Here is a 24,451-nt window from a genome sequence, read left to right as displayed (position 1 = left end):
ATGAGGGGTTTGGCTGGCTACTTGAAGACCCAGGCCAAAAATAGAGCTGGAATGCTGATGTTGCAGGTGCCTGGTTAAAGCAAAGCGGAGAGTAAATAAGCACATAAAGCCTTTATTTTTTCCATTCATCACAATGCACTTTTTATTTCTGACCTTAGCCTCAAGAATGGTGCCAGACATGTTCTGTGATTTCTCCCCTTTTCCCCTCCAGATGTCCAAATGGATTCTTCGGACAGAGATGTTTGGAGAAACTGCCTTTGCGATTGTACATGCCAGATCCTAAGCAAAGTATGTTTGAAGACAAAAAATGCACCACACTACTTAAAACCTCCTGGGCACAGCGGTGGACGTAGAGTGGTCTAGTCAGGGATGGCTCTTGGTGTCAGCTTTGGGCTAGGGCTTAGGGATGCAGGTAAGGGTGCAGTCTGACAGCAGACGGATAGGAGCTGTGGAAGGGATCAGAAGGGGCCTCAGTTCGCTCTGTTTGGGTGTCATTTTGCTATCTTGTTTCTCTCTTTCTGGTTTTCTTTCTTCCGGTAGGTGTCCGATCGAATTCACAGGAGACCGGTGTCAGCATTTCGCAATGGTCAGCTTCTCCAGTATGTCTCTTTCTACTTCTCTCCCTCCCTGGTTTTTGTAGCTCTGTGTCATGTCCTTATAGCAGGTTGTTCTGTTCTCCAAGAGCCCTCTTCCTGTCTTGTGCACTCCCAGCTCTGCTTGGCTGTCAGAGGAGCTGTGATTGTGTTCAAGAGAAGAATCGGGGCTCTTGTTATCACCCCATTTGTTAGAATGGGTTCTGCTTTCGTTTCTGATTGAACTTACTGTTGCTTGCTCTTTTCATGCAAAATGCAAATCAGTCACAAGGTTATGTGGTGTGCTGTGTGAGAACAGTTTGGGTGATGAGCTGTATCTGCTAGCATTGCTGTCTCAAGATGGACTATGTCGTGCAGTGCAAGAGATGTACATTTTCCCATGACTCTTGCCAAGGGGGGTGTGAGTCTCTCTGTACCAACTGAGGAAATCACAGCGAGGGCTGTCATGAAATTTCCCCTGAGGTGAGGCTGTGTTTGTTTCCAGAAGCTAAACCAAGCATCAGTTGCTGTTCAGGTGAGACAGTTGGAGGCTGGCTTGGGGTCAGATCCTGGAACACACCCAGAGGGCTGGACAGGGCACATGCGGACACCTGGAGCCCCAGGAGTGACTCTGGTGGCTGCCACTGTCGCAGGGCTTACCACCCCTTGCTGCCACGCAGGATACGGGCTAAGTCTGCTGACTGGGCATCTCAGGCTGTATCCCTCCCAGACACAGAGATGTTCCTGTGTCTCCCAGGGGGTCAGACAGCCTTGCACATGGGGTTGTGTCTAACTATAGTGTCCGATCTTTAACCTCGTATTCAGTGGAGGTAAATACGCTAGAGCCCTTGCACTTAGTGCTTCCCAGTTTCTAGTTCCCAGTCCCTATGGGCTCTAGGTCTCCAGAAATGCCTTGCTTATAGACATGATTAGCTGATTTTGGTCAAGGGAGATAAGTTTTACAGGTCCATATTCAGACCACTTCCCGGCATCAGTAGCATCCTGGTCTGGGTGAGGACTGACCTGAAAGGAGTTGCAGTTACAGTGCCAGTCAGTAGGCCACAGTGACCCTCAATGTGACCCATCCTGCCTCCATGCTGGCTGCTTGGACACCAGAAATGGTGATTTTAAAAAGAGGCTTTTTAAAAGGAGCCACGAAAGAGGCTTTAATTAGTGGGAACCAGAGGAGAAATTCCTCACCATGATGCCTCCTTGATTGCCAGTACCCACTCTCCCCACCACTCTGCAAGAAATCCTGCAGTCCTCATCCTGAACTGGCAATAGCAGGAGTCCCATTAGCACATGCTAATAGCTGGAAAGTGCGCACATTAGACTCCCTTCAACAGAGTATACAGACAAGATGCAAATGGGTTTTGTGAGGCCCTTGGGACAGCTTGATGTTTTTACATTGCCTTTTGTTCCAAGTTGGCTTCCAAAGTTGAAACCTCCATTGATTTATTTTCTCAGACTAAATCATCCAAGTAAGCTTATTTTAAAATGACAAAACAAGAGGTTCTGTTTTGATTTTTAACCTGGTGCAAAAGGGTTTCCTTTCTGCTTTGAAGCCCATGGTGTGAGGGAACCCTGCTGCAGACAGCTGTGGGATGCTCACCCGATGAAACTGATTTGTAGCGTGTCTCATGAGGTGGTGTCCAACAGGCTTCAACGTTATTGCTCCCATGCTGCAAAACCAAAACAGAAGTGAAAATGAGTTTTATGTCAGGAAAACGTGTTTTCAAAACATTAATGACAAGAGTAAATAGTGTGTCCTTTTCCCCCAGCCTGCAGAATACAGCTTTTTGTGGGAATGAGATTTGTTTAAATTTTATTCATGAGTTAGAGGAACAATTCCAACTTTAAAACTGACACATGTACATTTCCTTACCTCAATTCTGCTTTAACCACAGGACAGTAAAGTAAAAGCATCTTAACTATCCAGGTTACCTGTCTGAACATGGATAAAAATCGCCTAAGAAGATGATTCATGTGTGTTTATAGCTGTTTTCACTTTCAGGTCACAGTTGGGTAATATACATAGCAGCAACACTGCTGAGAAGTATGCACTGAACTTGTGTTCTTCTGAGTAGGAAGAGCATTTCACTTGAGCCTGGACTGTGCAAATGGATGCTTTCTACTTTAATTGATAATTAGGGCACAGTAGAAGTTGCTGTAGCTTTGTAATTCACTCAGTGCTTCATCCCATATGGGTTCTGACAGGTCAAAAGCTGAAAAAAGACTAAATGAGGTTCAGGCATTTCCAGAGGAAATAAAATAGCTCTGTCCTGATTCATGTTTTGAGAACATCGCCAGAACTTGACAGATACTTAAATAGTAAATACTGACACCTACGCTGGTGTTGTTTTAAATGTATTTGGGGTATTTTAGGTTTTCAAGCCTACTTTGGAGCCTCCTGATTCTTTAACATAAATATTAAATATTACTATATGACTGCCAGTAGGTATACCCCAGGGCTGAGCGAGAGTCTCTGCAGAGCAAACTAAATTTAAGATGCTGTTCTGAAAAGATATGGCAGATGCTTTGCTGAATTTGGGCCAGAGATGGAGACGGTGCAGCATCCCAGCATCATGCCAGATGTTGTGTATCTTCCTTCTGGGAGCAGCTTCCTATTTCACTGGTTTAAACCCTCACTCAGATTTTGCTCAGGTGAAACTCCCCATGTTCTCTAGGAATTCAGGGTCTCTTTGTCTGTTCGGCAGGTATCTCTGAAGGTTTGTTTTCCTCTGATTGTCAGAAATACCTGCTAGACCACTGCAATTATGAAGATGAAAATTAGATGTATTTAGATAGGTTTTCTCGCATGTGATGTTTCTCTATGTTGCTGTTACAAATGTATGACCAAGTGCCAGACATTCTGGCTGTATATGAGAATGAAGAGGGAATGCTAAGATGCAGGTTTTTTCTATGTTGTTGTTTTCTAACAGATTGGTACAGAGGAACGCAATAGGAATTGTATTATTGGGCTAGCTCGGAGACCTCCCAGTCTGTCCCAGCTCAGCCCTTATTTGGATGAATAGTATTTGCTTTTGATAGGAATTTGCAGCAGCAGAATTCCAGCAAGTATCTCAGTGGTTGATTCCTATCTATCTGCTTATAAGGAGTTTACGTTTTATTTTACCTGTGTTGCAATGCAAATGTAATACGAAATGTGTTGAGATAATGAAGAAAAAAAGTGATGCATGCTAAAACAGCTACTTATCTGAGAAAATGGATGCATAGTGCAAACGGACACCATTGCTCCAGCCCAGCAAGGTGCCACTTCTGAGCAGAGCTGTGGTACTTGACTGTGTCAGCTCGCTAAGCCTGCCTTTATGCTAAGCCTGCATTAGTCTAAGCCACCCTGATGGTCTGTTTTCTAGCAAGACTCATGCCGTAAGGAGATCTAAGGCAGCACATTTATTCTGTGCAGACAGTTGGCTGCCATCAGTCAGCAGACGGACAATAACCTTCTAAGCAGCCACAAGACAGACAAGGGCCTTTGGGAGACTCACATGTAGTAATCCCACACCCAGTAAGTATGGGCAAAGCCTTACAGGGAAACTTAAAAGCTTTATCCTGTTTATGATAGGTGAGCTTTAGGACAGTATGACAGATGGCTTTCCCACATTCATCACAACAGAAGACCTACTGTAAGAAGGAAGGAAGAAAGGAGAGATGTCAGAGCAAACAACTGCATGTTCACTGAGATTAAAACAGTTGAAAGGTACCTGTCTGAGAAGACAAAGATGTCCTGATGCTGGCATAAGCCTGGTTAGATCGTATTTGTCAGTATGAAATTTCACAGATTTCAGTTGGTCTCTGTCCATGCACAAGGAATTGGCTGATGGGTCAAGGTTAGAAGAGCATGTCACGTAGGCTTTCACTAACCAGTAAGAGGAAAGCCCTATAGAGGCTGTACAATATAACTGAGGGACATTTAAAGCAGTTTTAATTTAGACTGAAGGAGAATTAGTGGCAGCAAACATATGTATGCCAGAGCTAGATCTTGCAGTTGTGATGTAACTCCAATGAAACCAGAGGGCTGGGAGATCCTAACTCCAAAATGTGACCTAGAGCAGGAATCCTTCCTGACCCTGGCCACTGGGAATGAAAAGTGCAGGCAAGGAGTAAACAGCTGTACTGGCAGTCTGAGTCCACATCGTGAACTCGTCTTCTGACCTCTGTTATCCCTGACCGCCTCTTTGCAGCAATAGTGCATCCAGACCCTCATTATTTTTTCAGTAGGCTTTTAGACATCTGTGTTAGAGGTTTGAGTCGAAATTCACACCCCCCTCATAGTCACTGCAGAGGGTTTGGCACCCAAGCATGAGCATTTGGCTCATCACGCTCTAGTGCTGCCATCAGGATAAGATGTCTCATCCTCCAGAGGTGCTGAGGGTGATGAGGGACATTGGTTTAGCTGTCAGATGTCTTTCCTGGAGCCCTAGTACCTGCAGAGTCACAGATCACGGGTCTCTCTGGCTGTCCATGCACTAGTGAGAACAGAAGTTTAACACATCAAACTATTGGTCCACAGCCTAAACGAATCTGTAGCATTAGAACCCGGGGTTCATTTTGCCTTTGCAGTCAGATCTTCATCTCTGTTTAGACATAGAATCATATCATAGACTCATATGGGTTGGAAGGGACCTTAAAGATCATCCAGTTCCAACCCCCCTGCCATGGGCAGGGACACCTCCCACTAGCCCAGGTTGCTCAAAGCCTCAATATGCGTGCAAACTTCAGCAACATCACAAAAGAGTTGGGAAGTCTAATGTGAGAGTTTCTAGTGGCTACTGGAGACTCACTGGAATGACAGCTGTCTCCTGGGTCTACCTTCATAGGCACAACTATGTCCTGCAGCTCTTTCCAGAAGACAGAAATACATCCAAAATGATCCATCCTTTTAAGAAACTTTTTTTTTTCTGAATATCCTAGCTGCCTGTTCTACATCAGATCAAGCTCTAGCTATATCTTCTCTCTTCCACAAGAAACTTTCAGGTCTTTGTAAAAACCTGCTGGAAGTTTACTAATAAATTGCCAGGCTTTGGGATGGATGGTGTTAAAGGTTTTGTAAAACATGTTGGCAGCTGTTTCACTCCTGGTGGTGCCGAGATACTGAAAGTTAAGCATCATGAGCGGGAACATTTATACGTTACCTAAGTCTGCACATTTAGATTCTTTCCACTTCCACTGATTTGTGGAACAATTTAGAAATTTTGGATGAAGTTTTATGTTTGTGCTTGTCTCTTGTCTGTGGAATCTGAAATTTCATCTTAACTTTGCTATTTATTCATCTCCCAAAATAATTGTCACTGATCTGGAGGATAAATGTCATACCATTCATCTTCTTGTTTAGTGAAATATTTTCATTTTTCTACTTCATGACCTAATTAAAGTTGAAGTCTGTAGCCTACCTGTAAAATCCTAGAATAGAGCTGACTTTCATACACAATGTAATCTAGCATATTCTGCATTTTTTTACCCCATATTTCCTTCTTGGTTTCTTTACAAATCTAATTCTAATTCATAGTTGAAGTCTTCCTACTGGGGTCTGCTTTGGGAGCACAGAGCAACATTTTCTGCTATCCGTTGGGAGAGCAGGCTTTCTCTTCAACTTTGGGCTCTCCTCAGAGTCTGTTATTAAGGCATCAAATCCTTTTTTTGAGGGAAGAAATACAGCTACTCTTGTTGCGTGGCCCTCAGTATAGTCACCTGGAAATATGGAAAAGAAGAGCTTGAGCTGAGAAATCAGTGTCTTGCTGTTGCAGACTGTCAAGTCAATTCTGCTTGCAGTGGATGCGGATATGAAAGCACATCCTGAGTTCCCAGCTTGATGTCTCCCAGGGCTCCCTAACTGTAGCCATCAAAACTTTGGTGTGATGGGTCTAGCTCTTGATAGATTTGCTGTGTGCAGGACATTTCGCTTGCATAGGCATCACAGTTTCCTTCCAACAACAGATAACGAGAACAGGTATTTCCGAGATGAGACCTACCGTCTTGAGCATCTGTCACTGGGGGTGATCTGTGTCATTATCTCAGCAGTGTGATTCCTGGAGTCACCATCCCTGGAGGTGTTCAAGAAACGTGTAGATGTGGTGCTTAGGGATATGGTTTAGTGAGTTAGGTGGTGTTGGGTTGGACTTGATGATCCTTGAGGTCGTTTCCAACCTTAATGATTCTATGATCATGCATTTCCCATAGCTGGGATGTCTGGGTCTTCCCATCAGTCATTCTTTCCAAGGAAATTGCTTTCACAGAGCCCTTCCAGCCAGAGAGGAATAAACCATTTCTACTTTCAGTATCTGCATCAGGCTCTCTGGGCTGGAAATTGAATCACATATTTCCACAGCTGCACACAAACTGGCTCCAATGCTGCCAACTAACCTGGTGTGGAAGCAGAGCAGTGCGGGTTTATTGGGAGAGACACTTCTTATATTTCTGAGGGATGGTCCCATTCTCTCAGAAGTCACCAGACTGCAGCTGGAGGAGGTCATCACCCTGATGTATAAAAGTGACCCTTCTGGCATGTGGGGTTTGGACGCTTGTCCCCATGAGCAAATGGATAAATGTACCACTTCAAGCTCTTCTGGGAACCTCCAGATCTGAATTTCAGCTTCTCTGTTCATTTATTCAGCAGTAGTTTCTTACCTGTTGATTGCAACATGAAAATTATAAGTAGAAGAATACTTCTTTTTTTTACCTACCTTTCTGTTTCCTCCTCCACCTCTTACTCATCTGAACCCTAAAACAGTATTTAGCAGCATTTTAAATTCCACAGACATTCTGCAGCTTCCTTCCAATGGCACGATAACTGCTGACCACTTAATTACAGGGTGATGACTATGCTGTGGTGTGGCTGGGTAATTACAGGGCATTTGTGGTTTATCATAACAAGGTTATTCCTCTCCCCTAGACTGTGGTACAGGTTACCCTTTGGGATGTCCTAAAGTTAATTGCATGCTAATACACAGCAGCTTGTTAATACTCTGTTGTTATGTATTTGTACTCTTGAGACCTAACAAATTATTTTTATTGATGCACTACCGGACAAGCCAAATGGCTGTGCAGTTTATGGAAAGTTTACAGACTTTCAGTAGTTGGAGCTCACACATATTGCCCAGCCCTTAACATGAGCACTGTGTCCTTTGTCCCCACCGTCATGGGACTGTCTTGCATTGCTCCCTGCATCCCTTGGGGGAAGCCTGGACCAGGGTGCTGCAAGTATTACTCTTGTCAGTACTATTTATTGTCAGTGGTCTGTCTTGCTGGTCCTCAGATGTTAATTCTCCACTTAGTTTCGTGCCTTGGAGCATGCTCTTTGGCTCAGATACCCTCTGGGGTACCCAAGCATGTTTGAGGGGGAATAATGCATGTTGTAACTAGACATCTTGATGAGGTCCTTAGGCAGCCTCAAGTCCAGTTTTCACAGCTGTTTGATAAGGTTTTTGTCCTTCTTAGTCATCCTATAAATCTACAATTCAGTGAGAGCCATCTTGTCTTGAGGTGTTACTCCTATAGGGATATTTTAGATTAAGTGTTTTCACTTGTTCATCTTTTAAAACAGGTAAAAAATACTATAGAGAAAAACATACAAAGTCACAGCGGATCAAGTAAGTGTAGGACTTTGTCTTCTGTCTGATGATGAGATAAAAATCCACCACAAAATTAGTGACAGCGGTTCCACAGAGTACCCGCTCTACTGGTAGTACCGAAATCCAACTGATTTTTTTCGTTCAGTCCACTTTGGCTGAATGTCCACCTCTGGGGGACTTGAGTCTAAGGCCTGTGCATCACTGGACTCTTCATCAAGCCCTGCTTTGAACAGCTGAGTGGTCTGGATAATGGGATCCAACCTGAGTCCTATGCAGATGTGCTGTGTCTGAGACGAGGAGTGTAAAAAGTGTTTGTCATCTCTTCTGTATTTTTTCCCTTTTTTCCCTTTGTCAACTCTCCCAGTGAGCACTGCCTTTCTGTGTTGGATGGCCTTCTGTCATACATACAGCAGTTAGGTACTTGAACATTTCCAAACTACAGGTCCAGTCTCCTTTGGGATTGACACAGGAGAGCCTATCTTAGCTTTTAGGTACAAGAAATAACACAAATACCGCAAAGTAATGCATTCAAGAGGCCAGTAGATACTGTTTCCTTAACACTGATGGCGGCATTAGGAAGAATTATTTCTGTCCTAAGTCCAGCATTTTCATAAAGGTTCATCAGTCAGATTTGGAACAAGATTTTCCAAAAAAACCCATGCCCCCACTTCAAATAATTTGGGGAGTCTCACAGCAGTTCAGGGTTTTCAGCCCTAGCTCCTTGCCGTGATCATGGAGCATGTGTGGAGTTCAGATAGAAGGCTGATGATGTGAGAAAAATAATATACAGATTTCCTCAGCCTAGAGCTACCATCTCAGTGCTGTCTCACTGTAATTTATTTGCATGGTAGCCTCTGGATGTATTGCTTCCAATGTAGCTTGTCCCATGGGAGCTGGAGAGCACTGCTGCACTCTGTCAGCGCTCCTGGTGTGTGTCAGTTTGTCTCTACAGATAGGATTCATCCATTTAATTTTAGCTATCCCAAAGGCTCCCTCTGCCACAACCCCTCCCCATCGCAGCCACTTCTGTCAGCATGGAGTGAATCACCATCTGAAGGAGCTGGAGTGCTCACCTGGACCTCGTGAGGTCAGTGGCCACAGAGGGGACTGTTGCCCAAAAGGTTTCCAGGCATCCCCAGCAGCCAAGTCTGCCAGACAGCCAGTCTGACTGGGAGGGGAGTGAAAGGCAGGTTGACTGAACTGTTGCAGGACACGGCTCCGGTGCTGCACATCATACTGGGCATCTTCCCTACCTAGCAGCAAATATAACCCAAAGCTTTTAAAGATGTATTAGTTTTCCTGATCAACCTCTTAAAAAAGCAAAGGAGACTTCTTTCAAAGATGGTGTGCAGTCAGAGTTATCTTTTGCTCCAGAGTAGAACAAATTGTTGTCTCTAGGAGAAATTTTGTTTTCTCAAACATGTTTGTTACCAAGCGGTATATTGTTGATATAAAATAGGCGTGCACTGTGTGGTAAGCCATGTTTGTGAAAATGATACCCCTCTGCTGAATGCAGAATGGTTGCATTTTGAAGCAATGCTTTTCCTGGGGCTGGGGTCATCTCGTTAGCCTCTGGATTCAAACATGTTGAATAATTTTGAACAGTCTCTTCTTTAGAGAAGAGGCAAACCCTCCAAATCTCAGCCTACCCTTGAACGGTGCCCCCAGCACAGAGGGCAGTACCTGCCTAGGCTGGGAGGAACTCCTGAGCAGGGGAAGGGGAGAATGGCTCCCTGTTCGATGTGTCCAGTTGTGGGAGATGCAGCAGCAATGCCTGTAGCTACAACTGTCTGGCACTTACCACTTTTCTTGCAATGGCTTACTGTGCTGGGACTGCTTTTCTGCATACCATCAAACAACTGGTTTGCTATTATGATCAGTAGTGAAAACAGAGGAGCAAAAAAAAGGTATGATGAAAATAACAGTATCTCCCAATATGGCTCCAATTATTCCTTTGCTTTTTGAAGGAAGTTGGCTTGTCATCTGTGGGAATTTCCTCCTAGATATCTTAGATCACAGCCTTTCAAATACCACTGGGTGCCTCAACTGTGGCATCAAAGCTGACAGTGAGGGGGAAAGAATCAGGAGATTAGAGTTTTAGAAAGCCTGAAATGATGACAGAGAAGTGTTTAGTAGCCGTGGACATCAGGTGCAGGAGCATGGGCTGGGATAAGGCTTCTTCTATCTGCAAAGCTGCTGGAGGGTTTGTGGGCACAGGCGGGCAGATGCATTCCAGCTGCTGCATGGTTGCATGGTTTCTCTCCTGCTCAGGGAACCTGTAGCTAAGATCCAGTGAGCCAGCTGGCTGTATCTGCTCCATGGGGTTGGGGAGACAAAAGAAACTGCAGTTCTGATGTGGGGGGGACACTCAGGTCCTGCCCACCACCGCTGTTTGCACAGGCATTTCTGAGTTTGCTGAGAAACATGAAAATGTTCTGAATTGCATCCATTTGTAGCTGTAGATGTTGCAGCAAATCCTAGAACAGGGAGAAAATATGGCAGTATAGGCAGCACGCAGCTATTGAGTGGATCAGTAGCATAGATATATGGGTGAAATTTAACGTATCTCTAAAATGCATTTGTCATTGTGTCAAGTGAAACAGCATGTGTAATGGTAGTATGCCTTAGGAAAAGGTCAAGGCTAGATGTGACAACCAAGAGGTTTAGGATGATTGTATTCTGTCCAGTTCTCTGCTGCCCACCACATTGTGTCCACGTCATTGCATCTTGTACAAAATGACTGTGAAACGCATGGTAGAGTTTGCCGTTCCTTTTGCACAAACGTGAGATGCAAAGTAGAGAGCAGCCAGGTTTTGTGGCCTTTGAATTATACAAAATTAAAAAAAAAAAAAAAAAACAAACCAAACTCCACACAACGATCCCCCCTCAAAAAAAAAAAAAATCCTAAACATCAGCATTGATTTGAAGAGAAGAACCTGCTGTAGTTGAAACATGTTTACATGTTCCATAATGATTAGTGCTAATTTCCCCCGTCCAAATTTTTATCAGTATTGCAAGAGAAAGCCAATATTTCTGTACAGCAAAAACCAGTTCCTATTGAGAATGTAGCTATTAAATCTCCAAGCTGCAAATAATCTGCATAGTGATTGGGAACAGTAGAGCTCACTTTTGTGTACAGTGATGAGTTTGGAGAACCTTAATGTTTATGTAAGAAAAAACTGACTTTGGGTGAGGCTTGTAGCAGGAAAATTACTACAGTTCAGGATACCTGTTTTGGATAACTGCATTACTGATTCACTAGGTAAACTCTACTTTGCTTAGCACTATCTCTGCAAGATGAACTGCAATCTTACTTGGTAATGAGTCTGAATCTGAAAGCAGATGCTCCAATTTGTGTTTTGTTCAGCATGCTTGTTTCTAAAACAATGCAGAACCACAGCAGAAGTGAAATTTGGAAGATCACAGACTTGAGGGAAACTTCTGGTGCAATTTGCACTTTTAGATCTGCAAGGGATTCATTGCCTTGCCTGGGTGACTAATCCCTTGCAGCATCGGTGGTTCAGCTGGTGATCAGTACCGCCGAGAACAGTACTCGCACGATGACACACGCCATCAGGTGATTTACAGGCAATGCTGCCAGAAGACACTGTGCATCCGAGACCAGACTTGAGGTCGCAGGCAGCAGAAGGGTGCTGGCAGGCCCCAGGGTCCCGCGCAGGAGCACGCACATCTGTCTGCCCAGTGCGGGCAGAGGGGCGTGTGAAACTGTGCAGGGGCACGTTTTGCCTGTAGAAGGTGGATGAATGGTTTTTACCAGGTTCATGCAGTCGCTATGTGTTTTGACCTGTCAGGAGTTGTTTCAGAACAAGAATACCTTTCCCCCCCCCCCCCCCTTTTTTTTTTTTCCTGCCTAAACTGTGAATTCCATATCAGGTACTAACAAACATGTCTCATCTCAAAAGAATTCATAATTAACTAAAAGAATTCATAATTAACTTCCACTGCAATTTGTTTGTGTCTATCTATATAAGCTCTGGTGGGAATTGGAAATGCTCTGAAGCATACACTGTCTTCTGTGTAACTGCTGCTGAGCCTGCAGAAAAACTAACCTGCTGTAACTGCACAGTGTGTGTGTTTGTATATTAGAGATCTCTGACAGACCTGTTTTTCTTTTTCTCTTTCTCTTCCTTGTCTTCTTTCTGCATTGGCAGAGCATCTTGGATTTGAATTAAAGGGTATGGAACAACCATTCATTTATTAATCAGAAGCCATTAAGAGCTGCCCACATTATATTTATGGCTTTAATGGGATGATTAAAAAATCAGCTGTTCTGTTCTGTTCTCTTCCCTGGCACCAAGACAGATGTTTGGATTAGAAAAAAAAAACAACAAAAACCCCCAACCAACCAACCAACCAACCAAACAAAACCAACACAAAACCAAAAACCAAAACAAAGCAAAACACGAAATCTGGATGTAAAGCTATAAAAATGCACGTGTATTTTTAGCAGCACTTTTTTCTTTGTTTCAAGCAGCAGCCTGGTGTGTGTGGCGTGACTGCAATGTTACAATTGCCATACGTCTCCTCATTCAACGTGCTTTTGTGTATTTAACTGAAAGGCTGGAGTTTGTGTTCATCCAAAAGGTTGCCAGCAGGCACCACTTGGGAACAGGCAGGGGTACCAAGAACGGGAAGGCAAGTTTTAGGAAGATCAGGGCTTTTATAGAAATGGTGATCCTAGACGCACTAACTTGGTCCTATGAAGGGTCAGGACGAGTTTTGCCATTCCTCCTCCCAAAGGTTAGCTGCTTGTTTCTGTTCTTGACTGGGAGGAAATTGTTCTAGAATTAGTCTAGAAAACAGTGATCCCAAGGAAGTCAGTAGTCTCCCGTGAGAGTGGAGGGTGTAGTGCCGAGCATCATGGTGTCAAGCTGAAGTTTGGAAGAACACTGCAGAAACTTAAATGCTTTTAAAAAGATCCCCTTTGGGCAATTACCTGCTCCTGCCCAGATGCTCATAATCAAATTATTTTTTTTTCCATTCTCCTCAGTGTGTTTTTAGAAATATATCAAGTATCTCTTGAGTAAGCACCCAGGAAATCAAATCCTTGAGGCAAGGTTTCCTTTGAGTATACAGGCCAGCTGCAGGGAGGGCTTGGTCAGATGAGAGCACAGATTTATCTTTATCACTTAACTCAAAAACATTGACCTGGAAATGTCAGCCAGAGCAGATCTTCACGTGAAGATGCTTCAATTCCATTTGCTAGAGGTGTGGGGACACTAGTCTTTCACTTGGGTCCCTGAGGTGGAGGGACACACACTAGCTGAATCTGGAGAAACTTCTCTCCTTGGGTTTTTGCACACCTGATCCACGGGGATTGGTGTGTAACCCCCAGCAGTTCTTCCCTGCTGCAGAAAATGTATGTGTTTTGTGGTCAGGTGTTTCAGAGAAAGTGGTGCTGCTAATACTAATACACTTAAATAAACTTTAAATTTGAGGATTTTTGACATCCCTTTTTTTGTTGACCCTTTGTCCTTTTCCTCATCCATTCTCAATGTCATCACAGAACCGCACACATCCTGTTGCCAGTCTGCAGTTGTCTCCTCCCTGTCATTCGTCTTTCACTTTCACATGTTGCTGTGACACCTATGGCTGGACTGTGATTCTGTCGGCATTGTGTGGCTCCACATGGTTTGTTCATAGTCTTTGCTGCTGTAGAGTGACGATGCTGCTGATGAAGATGTGATGTTTGTAGAGCATACAGACACAAATGGACAAGTCCTGCTCCAGGATCTTACCTTCTCAAATACCAAATCGTAGTGTGCATTCTCCTATTCTCTTTCTGTCACTGTTGAGATGGTTTTGTGCAACATGAAGATACTGTGTAATTGAGCATCAATTTTAATGAGATGCTGGGAGCCAAGCTAAATCACTATCAGCAGGTCATTCAATTTCTAGTTTTGTAGCAGTGATACACAGCTTCACATAGCAGAGCTGTCAGATCAAGACAGAGAGGATAAATCTGCATTTCTGATGAACTGAAATATTCCCCATGCGATTCAGGTGAAGGTTCAGGACAGTCAGACATGCCAAAGTCAGTGTCCCATACTGACACTATCACTAAAACAGAGGCTGTGATTTGAGCCTTGGGCGAAAAATTTTGTCATGTAGGTAATAGGTAGTTTTGATGGCTTTGTTCTTTCTCCCTCCTCAGTGATTCAAAGGGAATGATTTATGCTTGGAAAAAAAAAAATCTTTGTGGCAAAAAACATAGCTGGTGAAAAATCTGAAAAAAATTGGCTTGATGGATGGGTCCATGGTGAAAACTGACCTCCTGCCCAGCTTTTTTTTTTTTTTTTTTTAGTAAAAGTAGCTTGTAGCTTTTGCTGGGTAGTAGCAAAATTCTCGCCTGGTGCCATCCATAACCGGGGCATGATCCTAGCTGGTTTTCTTGGTTCTGATAAATTCTCTGAAAATCCTGTCTGAAAGAAAGAGCTGGGATCTGTGTCCCAGAGGTGTGCAAGAGCAAGAAAACTTTTCTGCCATGGTTACTGATGCATGGAACAGGACATCCGTGCAAGGGAAACACATTGCTGAAGGAGATGTTTCACCCCAGAGTGAGTTCTTTCCCCATGCCAGCTCCACCTGATTCCTTGCAGTAACACACAAGTGGTAAGGTCAGCCAGCACCTAGACCCCCCTCTATGAGCAGGTCCCAGTCCATACAGGCTGTGAGGAGCTGCAGCCAGGTGGTGAAGCCGCTGCGGTGCAGTCACTTTCGGCCCCAGTGAGACCCATGACCTGCCATTCCCAGCCCACACCACCCCACACATCGCCTTCCCAGCAACTCCACCAGCACTCTGAGTGCCTCATGAGGCCAAAGGACAATGAGTGAGCAAAACAGACGGAAATTTATTTCTTTAAATTGTACCTTTGCAGCACAGGCACAAAGCAAGTCCTACTGATTGTGTTTTGCATTTTCATGTCAGGGCTGTCATTCTCAGCCCTCGGTTTAGTAAATCTTTCTTCATTCCCATTTTGAGAGTTAGCAAAAAATAAACATTTTTCCTAGCACTTTTTTTTTTCTTCCAAAAATGCTTTTTCCTTCTTAAAATGGCAAGCTGAAATTGGTCTAAATATGCAGTTATCTGGACTGTTTCACTGTTTCCCGCTTTCTTTTTTGGTAAAGTATACTCCCAGGGGTTTCTGGAACCAGACCTGTTTCTCTTCTGGTTTTGTAGTTCATTGTTTCGTAGCCCTGGTAATATCATGCAGTCCATTAGAGGTGTTTAGTGCGGCATGGTGATCCGCGCCGAGCACAGCAGCCATGGCATGAGTTTTATTGCCTAATCTATATGAAAAAATACATCAATGAGTATTAAAGAGGGCACAAACCCCAATGACTTTAACACATTGTAGGGGGTCATGAGGACATTGTTCATAGATGCCAGACTAAAATGCTGATGGCAGCTGTGCACTGAATCCTCTCAGTCATCCAGCTGGAGAAGTAAGTTGCCTCTGTTGGTCTCAGTGGAGATGGCTGGGTGTCACCAAGAAGAGCATCTGCTCTGGTGTAGCCACAGAGGAGGAGGTGTTCTTGCCGTGCGATTGCTGCCTAGGTGTAGTTCAGTTACACTGCAGGTGACATCCTGGCATTTCCTTGGAGCTTCGGTTAATTTGAATGAATTACCTCACTTTCAGCGTAGTCTGGGCTTTGATGCAAGTGACTGACTTTTCTGGTTTGAAAGGTGGTCCATGACAAATGGTGATATTTGAGTGAAGCAGCAGCATGCTGCTTGAATTTTGTGTGTGCATCTGAGTTACCTGGTGCGATGGAATTAATTGCTTCCTAGGGTTTCATTAAAAATCCATAACTGTAATTGGTTACTGTATTTTAATTACTCCACTCCCTTGTCTTTGTCTAACGTGCTATCACTTTTCCATCCTCATTCTGCTTTGTGACTGTTCTAGGATGTCCCTTTCAGCACCTACATGCTTTGGGGCCTGTTGCTCGGTGGTTTCTAGCACTCCGCCAAGCTCCAGGGCATGCAGCCGCTGCAAGGAAAAGGCATTCTGAGTCCGTCAGAGCAGCGAGCCTGTGATGAGAGCATCACAGGGCACGCGTGTACGTGGTGAGTGGGGGATGCGTGGGGGCTTCCTTGGTAGGCTACTGAGTTACCGGGAAGAGGGGAGAGGAGACTCGTGGGGCTTTTTGAGCTTAGTCACTGAGTTATGCTGCAGCAAAAGAAGAGAAAGGGAGAAGCGTGTCTGAGTGCAGAAAGGGTGAGCCACCAAGCGAGAGAGGGCGAAGGTAAGGAGAGACAAAAGGAGTGGAGGTCTCTCAAGGGGTGAGCAGGGTTGGGCCAGCTGGTCTGCGGTTTGGGGCAGCTCTTAGAGACGGGCAGTGGATTGGTAGAAGGTCTGACCGAGTCCCATTCTCCATCTTACCCTCACGCAGGACTGGTTTCTGTGCAGCCAGACACATCCCTGGTGCTGGAGCCCATTTGTAACTGTTTTCTTTCTCTCCATTTGCAGAAGCGGAAGAGCTCTACCAGAAGAGAGTTTTAACCATCACAGGAATCTGTGTTGCCTTGCTTGTGGTGGGCATCGTCTGTGTGGTAGCTTACTGTAAAACCAAGTGAGTATGGGTGGTTAACAGACAATAATTGTCCAGAAGTTACTGAGTTGTAGTGTTCATGCTTCACGCTTTCATGCTCTTCAACCAAATTCTATTTTAAGGAAATGCTGTGCTGTGGTATTCCCAGGAAGGTTTCCTGAAGGAGGCCATCTACTAGGCTGTGCCTGAGCAGGATGGTTTCCTGGGACCATCTGCTTATTGGCTGAATCAGCACCATTTTGCCCAGTCAGGTGATGCTGTGTGACTGGGAAAAGCTGACCCCCAAGCCAGCAGCTCCTCTCCTGAAAGCAGAAACACACTGGGCTGCTGTGCAGGAACTGTGGTCTCAGCTACCTTTCAGCTACATTTCAGGGACTTTCAGAGCAATCTTGATGGAACAAGAGGCTTGGGAGCCTCTTTTATGGCCTCCCATCCCTGCCTGCACAGCACCTTTTTCCCTCCTTAGCCTGCACCTCACCTGAGTTCAAGGTGCCCCTGGGACACAGGGTGTCTTGCAGGGTGGATGCCCTGCCAGGGGCATGGGTAGACTTTGCCATTTTGTGCTTAGTGCAGAACAGGTCAAGTGCCTTGCCACCAAGACCAAGCCAGGACCTGCTTCCCCTTTCCCTGCTCCCTGCTTTTCTCCTCTGCTCCCTGCTTTTCTCCTCTGCTCCCAGCCCCATGGTGCCCCTGGCTCCACTGCTTTGTGCTGGCCCTTGTCTTGCAAAAGGGGACCCTGGACCCAGCTTTCCAAATTGCCCATGATGAGAAATGTTCACCTTTTTCTGAAAAAAACATCAGAAGTTTCATTCAACAAATGGTGAATGCTTTGTTTCTTCCTGTTTGCAGCTTTCCACAAACACCATCGAAGCACCAAGTGTGTCTGGGACTTGCCTTTATCATCTGCTTCCTCCAGCTGTCTCTGGGGGTAGAGAGCCCCATGAGATAAGTCTTCCTAATAGATTTTTTCCTTTCTTTTTTAAAGGAAACAAAGAAAACAAATGCATAATCATCTACGGCAGAACATGTGCCCTGCCCATCAGAACAGGAGCCTTGCAAACGGGCCAAGCCATCCACGTTTGGATCCTGAGGAAATCCAAATGGCCGATGTAAGGCCTTTTGTCTCCATCTCCCTGCATGTTACTGAGTGCCTATTTTCTGCCAGGGATTTGGCATGGATGTGTATGCGTATGCACCTGTGTGCGGGAGGAGTAAAACACTAACAAACTTGAGCAAATCCATGAGATTCTGCAACATCTGAAGGGAAATGTGATTTTACTTTGAAGCACAGGATGAGATTAGGGAACTCAGGACAGGCTCGTTTTGATGAATCAAGTGTGATCCTGTTTTCGTCTCTGAGAGATGTTCCCGATGTTTCCTGTTTATTATGCTATTCCGTCAAGCCCCACTTTGCAGTGTGACAGATGCGATCGGTGCAGCGGGGGCCGGAGCTGCTGCGGTGACAGTGTTGTGCTGAAGCATGTTGTGGTGGTCTGGTGAGCAACATGTTAGCCCACCCACCCGCACCAAAAGTTGCGTCCTGAGCCAGGTGGGATGTCCTGGTGGGGTGCCAGTGTCATGCCAATGAGAACCATCTAAGAATTTAGGACCAGATCCAGAAGGGCAGTTCCTCCACTCTGATGACTTCCATTGTGAGATTCCCATCAAACTCTGTGAACTCAATAGGATCATCAATATGCTTAAGTGCCTTGCTGGACCGAGGCATTGAAAGGGGTGGGGAAAAGGGAGGGGGAGGCAGACCCAAACAAGAATTACTGACGGAAATGAATACAATTAATCAGTTACAAGCTCTGCTGGGTCACCCTTTGGATGCTAAATTTTAGCTAGGTTGCGTCTCAGCCATGAAGTGAGAAAAGGAATTTTGGAGAACCACAGCCCTCTGGCCCCAAGAGCACTGACTCCCCCAGAGAGCTTAGTGTCCCTGTGAAAAGCGGGGCTTCTTGTTAGATAAAGGGATAGCTCAACATAAATATTTGGATTACACCTGGTGTTTCTGTAGGATTTGTATCTCTGGCAGATCTCATGTGGTTGTCTTTTTGCTCTTACTCGGTGGGGTGTATAACCTCCTGCGAGCAGAGATATTTTTCTGCTCAGTAGCTACACGTGGTACCACTGTCCTCTTGGGATCCTCTTTGCTCTTCCTACTCTTCTGCAGTCCCCGTGCCACGGACCTTTTCCAGCATCCACAGTGCAGAGGCAGAGAAGAGCCGCCAGCCTCCGTGTCTCTTTCCACGGGGTGTGGAGCTGCCGGGTTCACTCAGTCCTCATTTGATTTCACCAGAAATGATCAAGCCAGCTGAATCTGGCTATGTCAGCACTGACAAGCTGTTGGCTGACCTGTATGATTCTTCCTATTTTACAGTATATTTCTAAGAATGTTTCTGCCACCGAGCATGTGATCCGAAGGGAAACAGAGACAACCTTTTCGGGAAGTCACTCCTGCTCCCCGTCTCATCACTGCTCCACAGCCACTCCAACATCCAGCCAGAGGTGATGTATACCATTTTCCCCTGAACTTTCTCCTGCTGTTTGCCTTATAATGCCATGAGATTCAAAGCCAGTGAGAAGTTTTCCTTTCACCTCCCTTTCTATTTTCACTTGATGTTTGGCAATACACCGGCATACAGGCTGTGTTGTCACTGTGGGTCCCTGCTGGCACAGCTAGTCAGTGAAGGGGGTGGAAAGGGGTGATCCTTGACTTGCAGTGAGGTGCTAGCAGGAACCTGCAGCGCTGACATGTCTGGAAACTAGGAGGAAATGAAGTTATGCTTTCATGATTTACACAAGCACAAACAAGAGGATGCATCCAGGAAAGGTTTTGCAAGTTGTGTTTGCAACCACACTGGACACCTGCAATAATGCATTAAGCACACACAGGTTATTTGTTTCATGATTGATATATCGAGAATGTATTTGCCTTGTGGAAGGCAAAATACACAAAATGCCACAAAAAGTTTTGGCCAATTCCTTAAAAGTAGGGTCTACTTGGGAGTCACAGTTTTTCACCAGAAGAACCACTCCTTTGCAATGTATCACAGTCCAGAAAGTTGCTTTCGAATCTCAGCCTCTGAGGTGGTGGCACCTCTTTCACTGGAAGTCTGGGGCTAGCAGGAAGGTACCAATAATTCTTGCTACACAGGATGAGGCAGAATTTTTTTTTACATTTCAAAATAGCCATCAGGTTGAAGAGCAGCATGGCTCTGAAGCTAACGTTCTCGTGTTTTTTGAGAGCATTTAAATTGCAGCTAGAGCTTCCCTATTCTTATGATATCCAGAAGAGTCCTTTGAATGCTCTAGAGAAAGTCCTGTGCTGTTTTGAGTTTCAGTGTTTGGGTTCTTCCTCTTACACAGCTCTTGTTCTTCTTCCAGTAAGTGACAGTGTTTCCCTAGGAGAGCACTTGTCTTTTAGAAGTGACTGTGAGGTGCAGGGCGGCCATATCCACAGCCTGTCAGTGACGCATAGATCGCATTGCATTGACTTCATAAAGCAAAAGGTGTCCTGGTTTATTTAATTCATTACCCAATGTGTTTGTTGCCATTTATCCAGGATGCAATGAATCCTTTCAGCTGAAGTTCAAAGGTGGCTCCTGGCAGGTTTCTTCAGGGTTCAGGCATTCCTTACAGATGAGCAAGTACTCTCAGTGTACAGTGTGTCAGATCAACTTCGGATATTGAACTTGGGTTTTCAGGTGAATTCCTTATGAGACTCCTCTAGCTAGACCTCCAACATGTAGAGGGGGAGCCAAGAATGACTTGCTGGGCTGGAAATTACTGCCTTTGTCCAGCGAAGTCCTAGCCTTGGTGAGCTAGACAGTGTGTTTTCCAGGTTTTTTTTTATTTGTACGCTGCAGCCCAACACTGGCTAGGTGTGTGCAAGCTTCAGCCAGGTGCACAGAGGCTCCTGTGTCTGCAGAGCTGCACCTTGCTGGCCTTCCACACTTACTTCAAAGTCTTGAGACCCTGGGGCCGTCTCTGGGCACCTCCTACAGATGGAAAGATGTGTCTGGAGGGCAGCATTAGCACACTACAGCTGTGGGGAGGCACCTAACTTGCATAGCCTCTGGTCCTGGCTACCTGCCACCTAATCTTCCTGAGTCAAGTGCAGCGAGCGGGTGTTTCTTGAAGTCATGCCAGAGGCAAACTACTGGCATAATCAGGCTCCATTTTACTTGATCAGTGCCTCTAATGAGGACGCTGTTTGAAGTTATAAATGAATGTGGTGGTCGCAGCTGAGCATGTGCCTGGAGCCATCAATAATTAAGAAGTTCTTGGGAAGTCTTAATGAGACCTTCTCTCCTCTGCAAACCCCCACCCAAAATCCTCTGCTGGAACAGCTCCATCTGGTGCAGTGTGGGAGTTCAGAGCTGTTGCTCTAATGGGTCACATATTTCTGATATGGAGAGGGGTCAGCCAAGTGGCCATAGGGTGGGTGGGCCCCCGGTGTCCACATAGCCCCATGCGTCCCCATTGAGTCCTTACGGGATATCTTCTTTGTACCAAGAATAGGGCAGGTGAAGCTCCAAGTGCTGAGCAAGGTCTAGCCAACATATCGTAGTTTTTGTCTAGCTCCTTGAATGCATTTTGCTGCCAAAATCTTTTCTAAACCGATGGAAATGGGACATCTAGGTCTACCTTTGGTTTGCTTTTCTCTGTTGGTCACAAAGTGATTTAAAGTGTTTTTCTGGCTCCTTTCTGGTAGCATTTCTGGAGGGGCTGTCACTTGGCAATGCACATGGCACATTTGAAGATCCTTTGCCTTGGCATTGCCAGTGCATTGCTCCACACCCAGAATGCTTTGCAAGCCCAAAGCAGAATTGCCCTGGCCTCTGTCCGGAGGCCATCCTGTCCTCGGCCATCAGGAGGTGATGTGATAAACACCCAGTAAGCACTGGCTTGCCTTTCTTTACCCTATAAACAAACCACCAAGGAGTAGCAAAGAAAGGCAAATCAAAGGCAGGGTTGGGAAGCTGGGGATCCCTGGGCAGATGAGAGAGAGAAATGGGATGCCCGTGCAGAGCAGAGTGTGAGCTGTGCCTGCACGCAGCTTTTTGGAGAAGACCTTGATGGGGATTCTTTGCTCACTGTCTGTGTGGGGTTTGGTCCACAGACACGAAAGCCACACCTGGAGCTTGGAGAGAACGGAGAGCCTGACTTCAGATTCCCAGTCTGGGATAATGCTGTCTTCAGTGGGAACCAGTAAATGCAACAGCCCTGCGTGCATGGAGGCACGGGCTCGCCGCGGGGCTGCGTTCTGCATTGAGGACTCGCGGAGGCCCATGACGCAGTACCGCGACTCAGTGGATTCTCTGCGGGACTCACCGCACAGCGAGAGGTCAGACCGTGCTACTTGGTGCTGCCCCGGCACAGCAGAGGCGAGCTGTGCCCTCTGTGCCAGGCACAAAAGTGTTTGCCTCTACCCAGTCCTAGAGCAGCACTCCCATGGTAGCACTGGAGAAACTCCAGCTCTGGTCCTACCAGAGGAAGCCACTGCCCCAGGAAGCCACTCTGGTAGGAGAAGCAGCAAGCACCGTACCCCACTCACCTGGTGGCAATGTAGGTTTGGAGCATAGGGATAAGAGCAGTGGAAAATACCTGGTTGCAGTCAGCAACTGCTGAAGAAAAACTGGCTGAGATGGTGGGTGGTGAGCACAAGCAGGGTCTGGCCCTCAGGTATACAGGGAAAAGATGTGCGTCCTCAGCATAGTCCTGAACGGGCTGGTGAGCAGGGGTGTTGTGTGTGGGCTCTGTATGACCCAGCTTTCCAAGGAACACAACTGCAGAGCTGAGACACTATCAACCAGTGAGAGGCAGCAACAGTCATCCTCTTCCCGGGTCTGGTCCCTCACGGTGCAGAAGCACATCTCCACTCTTGCTCCAGCCCTTTGTGGGTGGCCATGGGCAACCCTGGGTGGCCACTTTGGGAAGTCACCCTTCAAGTCAGTGGGACTTGTCCATGTGGCCAAGGAGAAAGGCCACATTAAAGGCCAGGCTGGATGAGGCTTTGAGCAACCTGGTGTAGTGGAGGGTGTCCCTGCCCATGGCAGGGGGATTGGAACTCAATGATCTTTAAGGTCCTTTCCAACCCTAGCCATTCTATGATTCTATGAATCTATGATTCCTGTCCCCGGTCTGTTCAAGCAGATTGACCCTGCTCGTACAGACATCTCATACTTCACAAGACACATGGGTAAGAAGGCACTGGACAAGCTGGAAGGGTTCACTGGAGGGAACAAAAAACAGCTGGCAGGCAGATGAGAGGCAGGGAAGTCTTGACAGCCTGCTGGGAGATGCTGCAAGGTTTGCAGCAATACAGGGTGGGAATCACACACTGAGTCCCTCAGGAGACCCAGTCTTGGGGTGCATGGCGCATGGTGCCCAAGCGCCCACCAAAGCCACCAGCTCATCCGCCCTCTGCACAGCAGTACAAGGTCCCTCTGCCTGGTTCCCCAGGAGATGCCGAGCTCCAGGACCAGGTGCACTGGAGGCCTCATGGGTCCCTGCTCCAGGCGTTCAGCAGAGTGCAGGCACAGCTGGAGCTTTTTGGGGTTGTTCAGTGTCCAAATGAAGGTATTGCTTCTTTCAGGTACGTGTCGGCCCTGACCACACCAGCACGCCTGTCTCCTGTTGACTTCCACTACTCGATGCCCACGCAGGTGCCCACCTTTGAGATCACCTCCCCCAACTCGGCACACGCCGTCTCCCTGCCGCCGGCGGCCCCCATCAGCTTTCGCGTGGAGGAACAGCAGCCCCTCCTGCGGCGGTACCAGCTCCCCTTCCAGGAGACGCAGAGGTACGACAGCTACTACCAAAGGAAGACCTACCTAAACGACAGCATGGGGAGCCTGCCCTCCAGCCCCTTCCGCATCACGGAGGACGACGAGTACGAGACGACGCAGGAGTATGTCACAGCACTGGAGCAGCCAAAGAAAACAGCCAGCAGCAACAGGCGGTGGAAAAAATCCAAACTGAATGGGCACATCTCTCATAGAGCCAGAGCCATCCGGGACTCCTTCTCCTTGAGCAGCGCCTCTTACAGTGAGTCTGACGAGGAGCTGGTGGCTGAGAGCACCCCCTTCCTAAGCACTCAGAACAATGAGGCGGCGCTCACAGAGTCGCCACCGCTCCACCGGCCGGGTGACAGCCGGACTCACTACCCCTGCAGCAGACACAGCGCTCATGGGGAGAGCGGGTGCAGCAGCCTGGCGCACACGACGCCCAAACCGGACCCAGATCCTCTCTAGGCACCTCCCAGACTTGCGTGCCCACAGACGTAACCCACATGGAGGAGGCGAAGGAGGGAGAGGCGACAAAACAAAACAAAAAGAAATATTTTTATTTTATATAAAAGAGGGAAAAATATAACAAATAAAATGTTTTATTTTCATTTTAGCAAAGTTGTCTTATAATAGCTAACGGCAATGACTTTTTTATAGGGAATCTCTATTTATATGTAATGTCTTGATTTACAGCTTCCAAGAAAAAAAAAAGTAAAAAAAAAAAAAAAAGAAGAAGAAAACAAACAATAAAGTTAAAAAAAAAAGTGGGCCAATTTTTGACTACTTAACAATAGAAAACAAAACTCTCGTGGTGCCTTTTGCTGTATGCTAGTGCTGGGATTCATGCCGAGGTTTCTGTTTCAGTAGCATTTTTAAGATCATAGATTTTTGTTTGGGAGACCACCCACCTGTC

At 46.2% G+C, this 24,451-nt stretch overlaps 1 protein-coding gene across 1 annotated transcript in view; it reads left to right on the top strand.

The window, feature by feature from the left end:
- The window catches only part of NRG2 (neuregulin 2), a gene marked incomplete at its 5' end in the record, with an annotated part of 62,662 nt that extends 38,659 nt beyond the window's left edge, over nt 1-24,003 (top strand). Inside the window, 7 exons of the mRNA XM_010077461.1 lie at nt 541-599; nt 12,337-12,360; nt 16,660-16,762; nt 17,727-17,850; nt 19,125-19,252; nt 21,870-22,094; nt 23,346-24,003. Of these exons, the coding sequence (XP_010075763.1) occupies nt 541-599; nt 12,337-12,360; nt 16,660-16,762; nt 17,727-17,850; nt 19,125-19,252; nt 21,870-22,094; nt 23,346-24,003 (1,321 nt within the window). The remainder of the gene's footprint in view (nt 1-540; nt 600-12,336; nt 12,361-16,659; nt 16,763-17,726; nt 17,851-19,124; nt 19,253-21,869; nt 22,095-23,345) is intronic.
- Between the last annotated feature and the right edge of the window lie 448 nt (nt 24,004-24,451).

The sequence above is a fragment of the Pterocles gutturalis genome, unplaced genomic scaffold, assembly GCF_000699245.1.
Source record: "Pterocles gutturalis isolate BGI_N339 unplaced genomic scaffold, ASM69924v1 scaffold44758, whole genome shotgun sequence".
NCBI classification, from domain to species: domain Eukaryota; kingdom Metazoa; phylum Chordata; class Aves; order Pterocliformes; family Pteroclidae; genus Pterocles; species Pterocles gutturalis.
The sequence above is the reverse complement of the archived record's forward strand: the minus strand, read 5'-3'. Positions and strand labels throughout refer to the sequence as shown.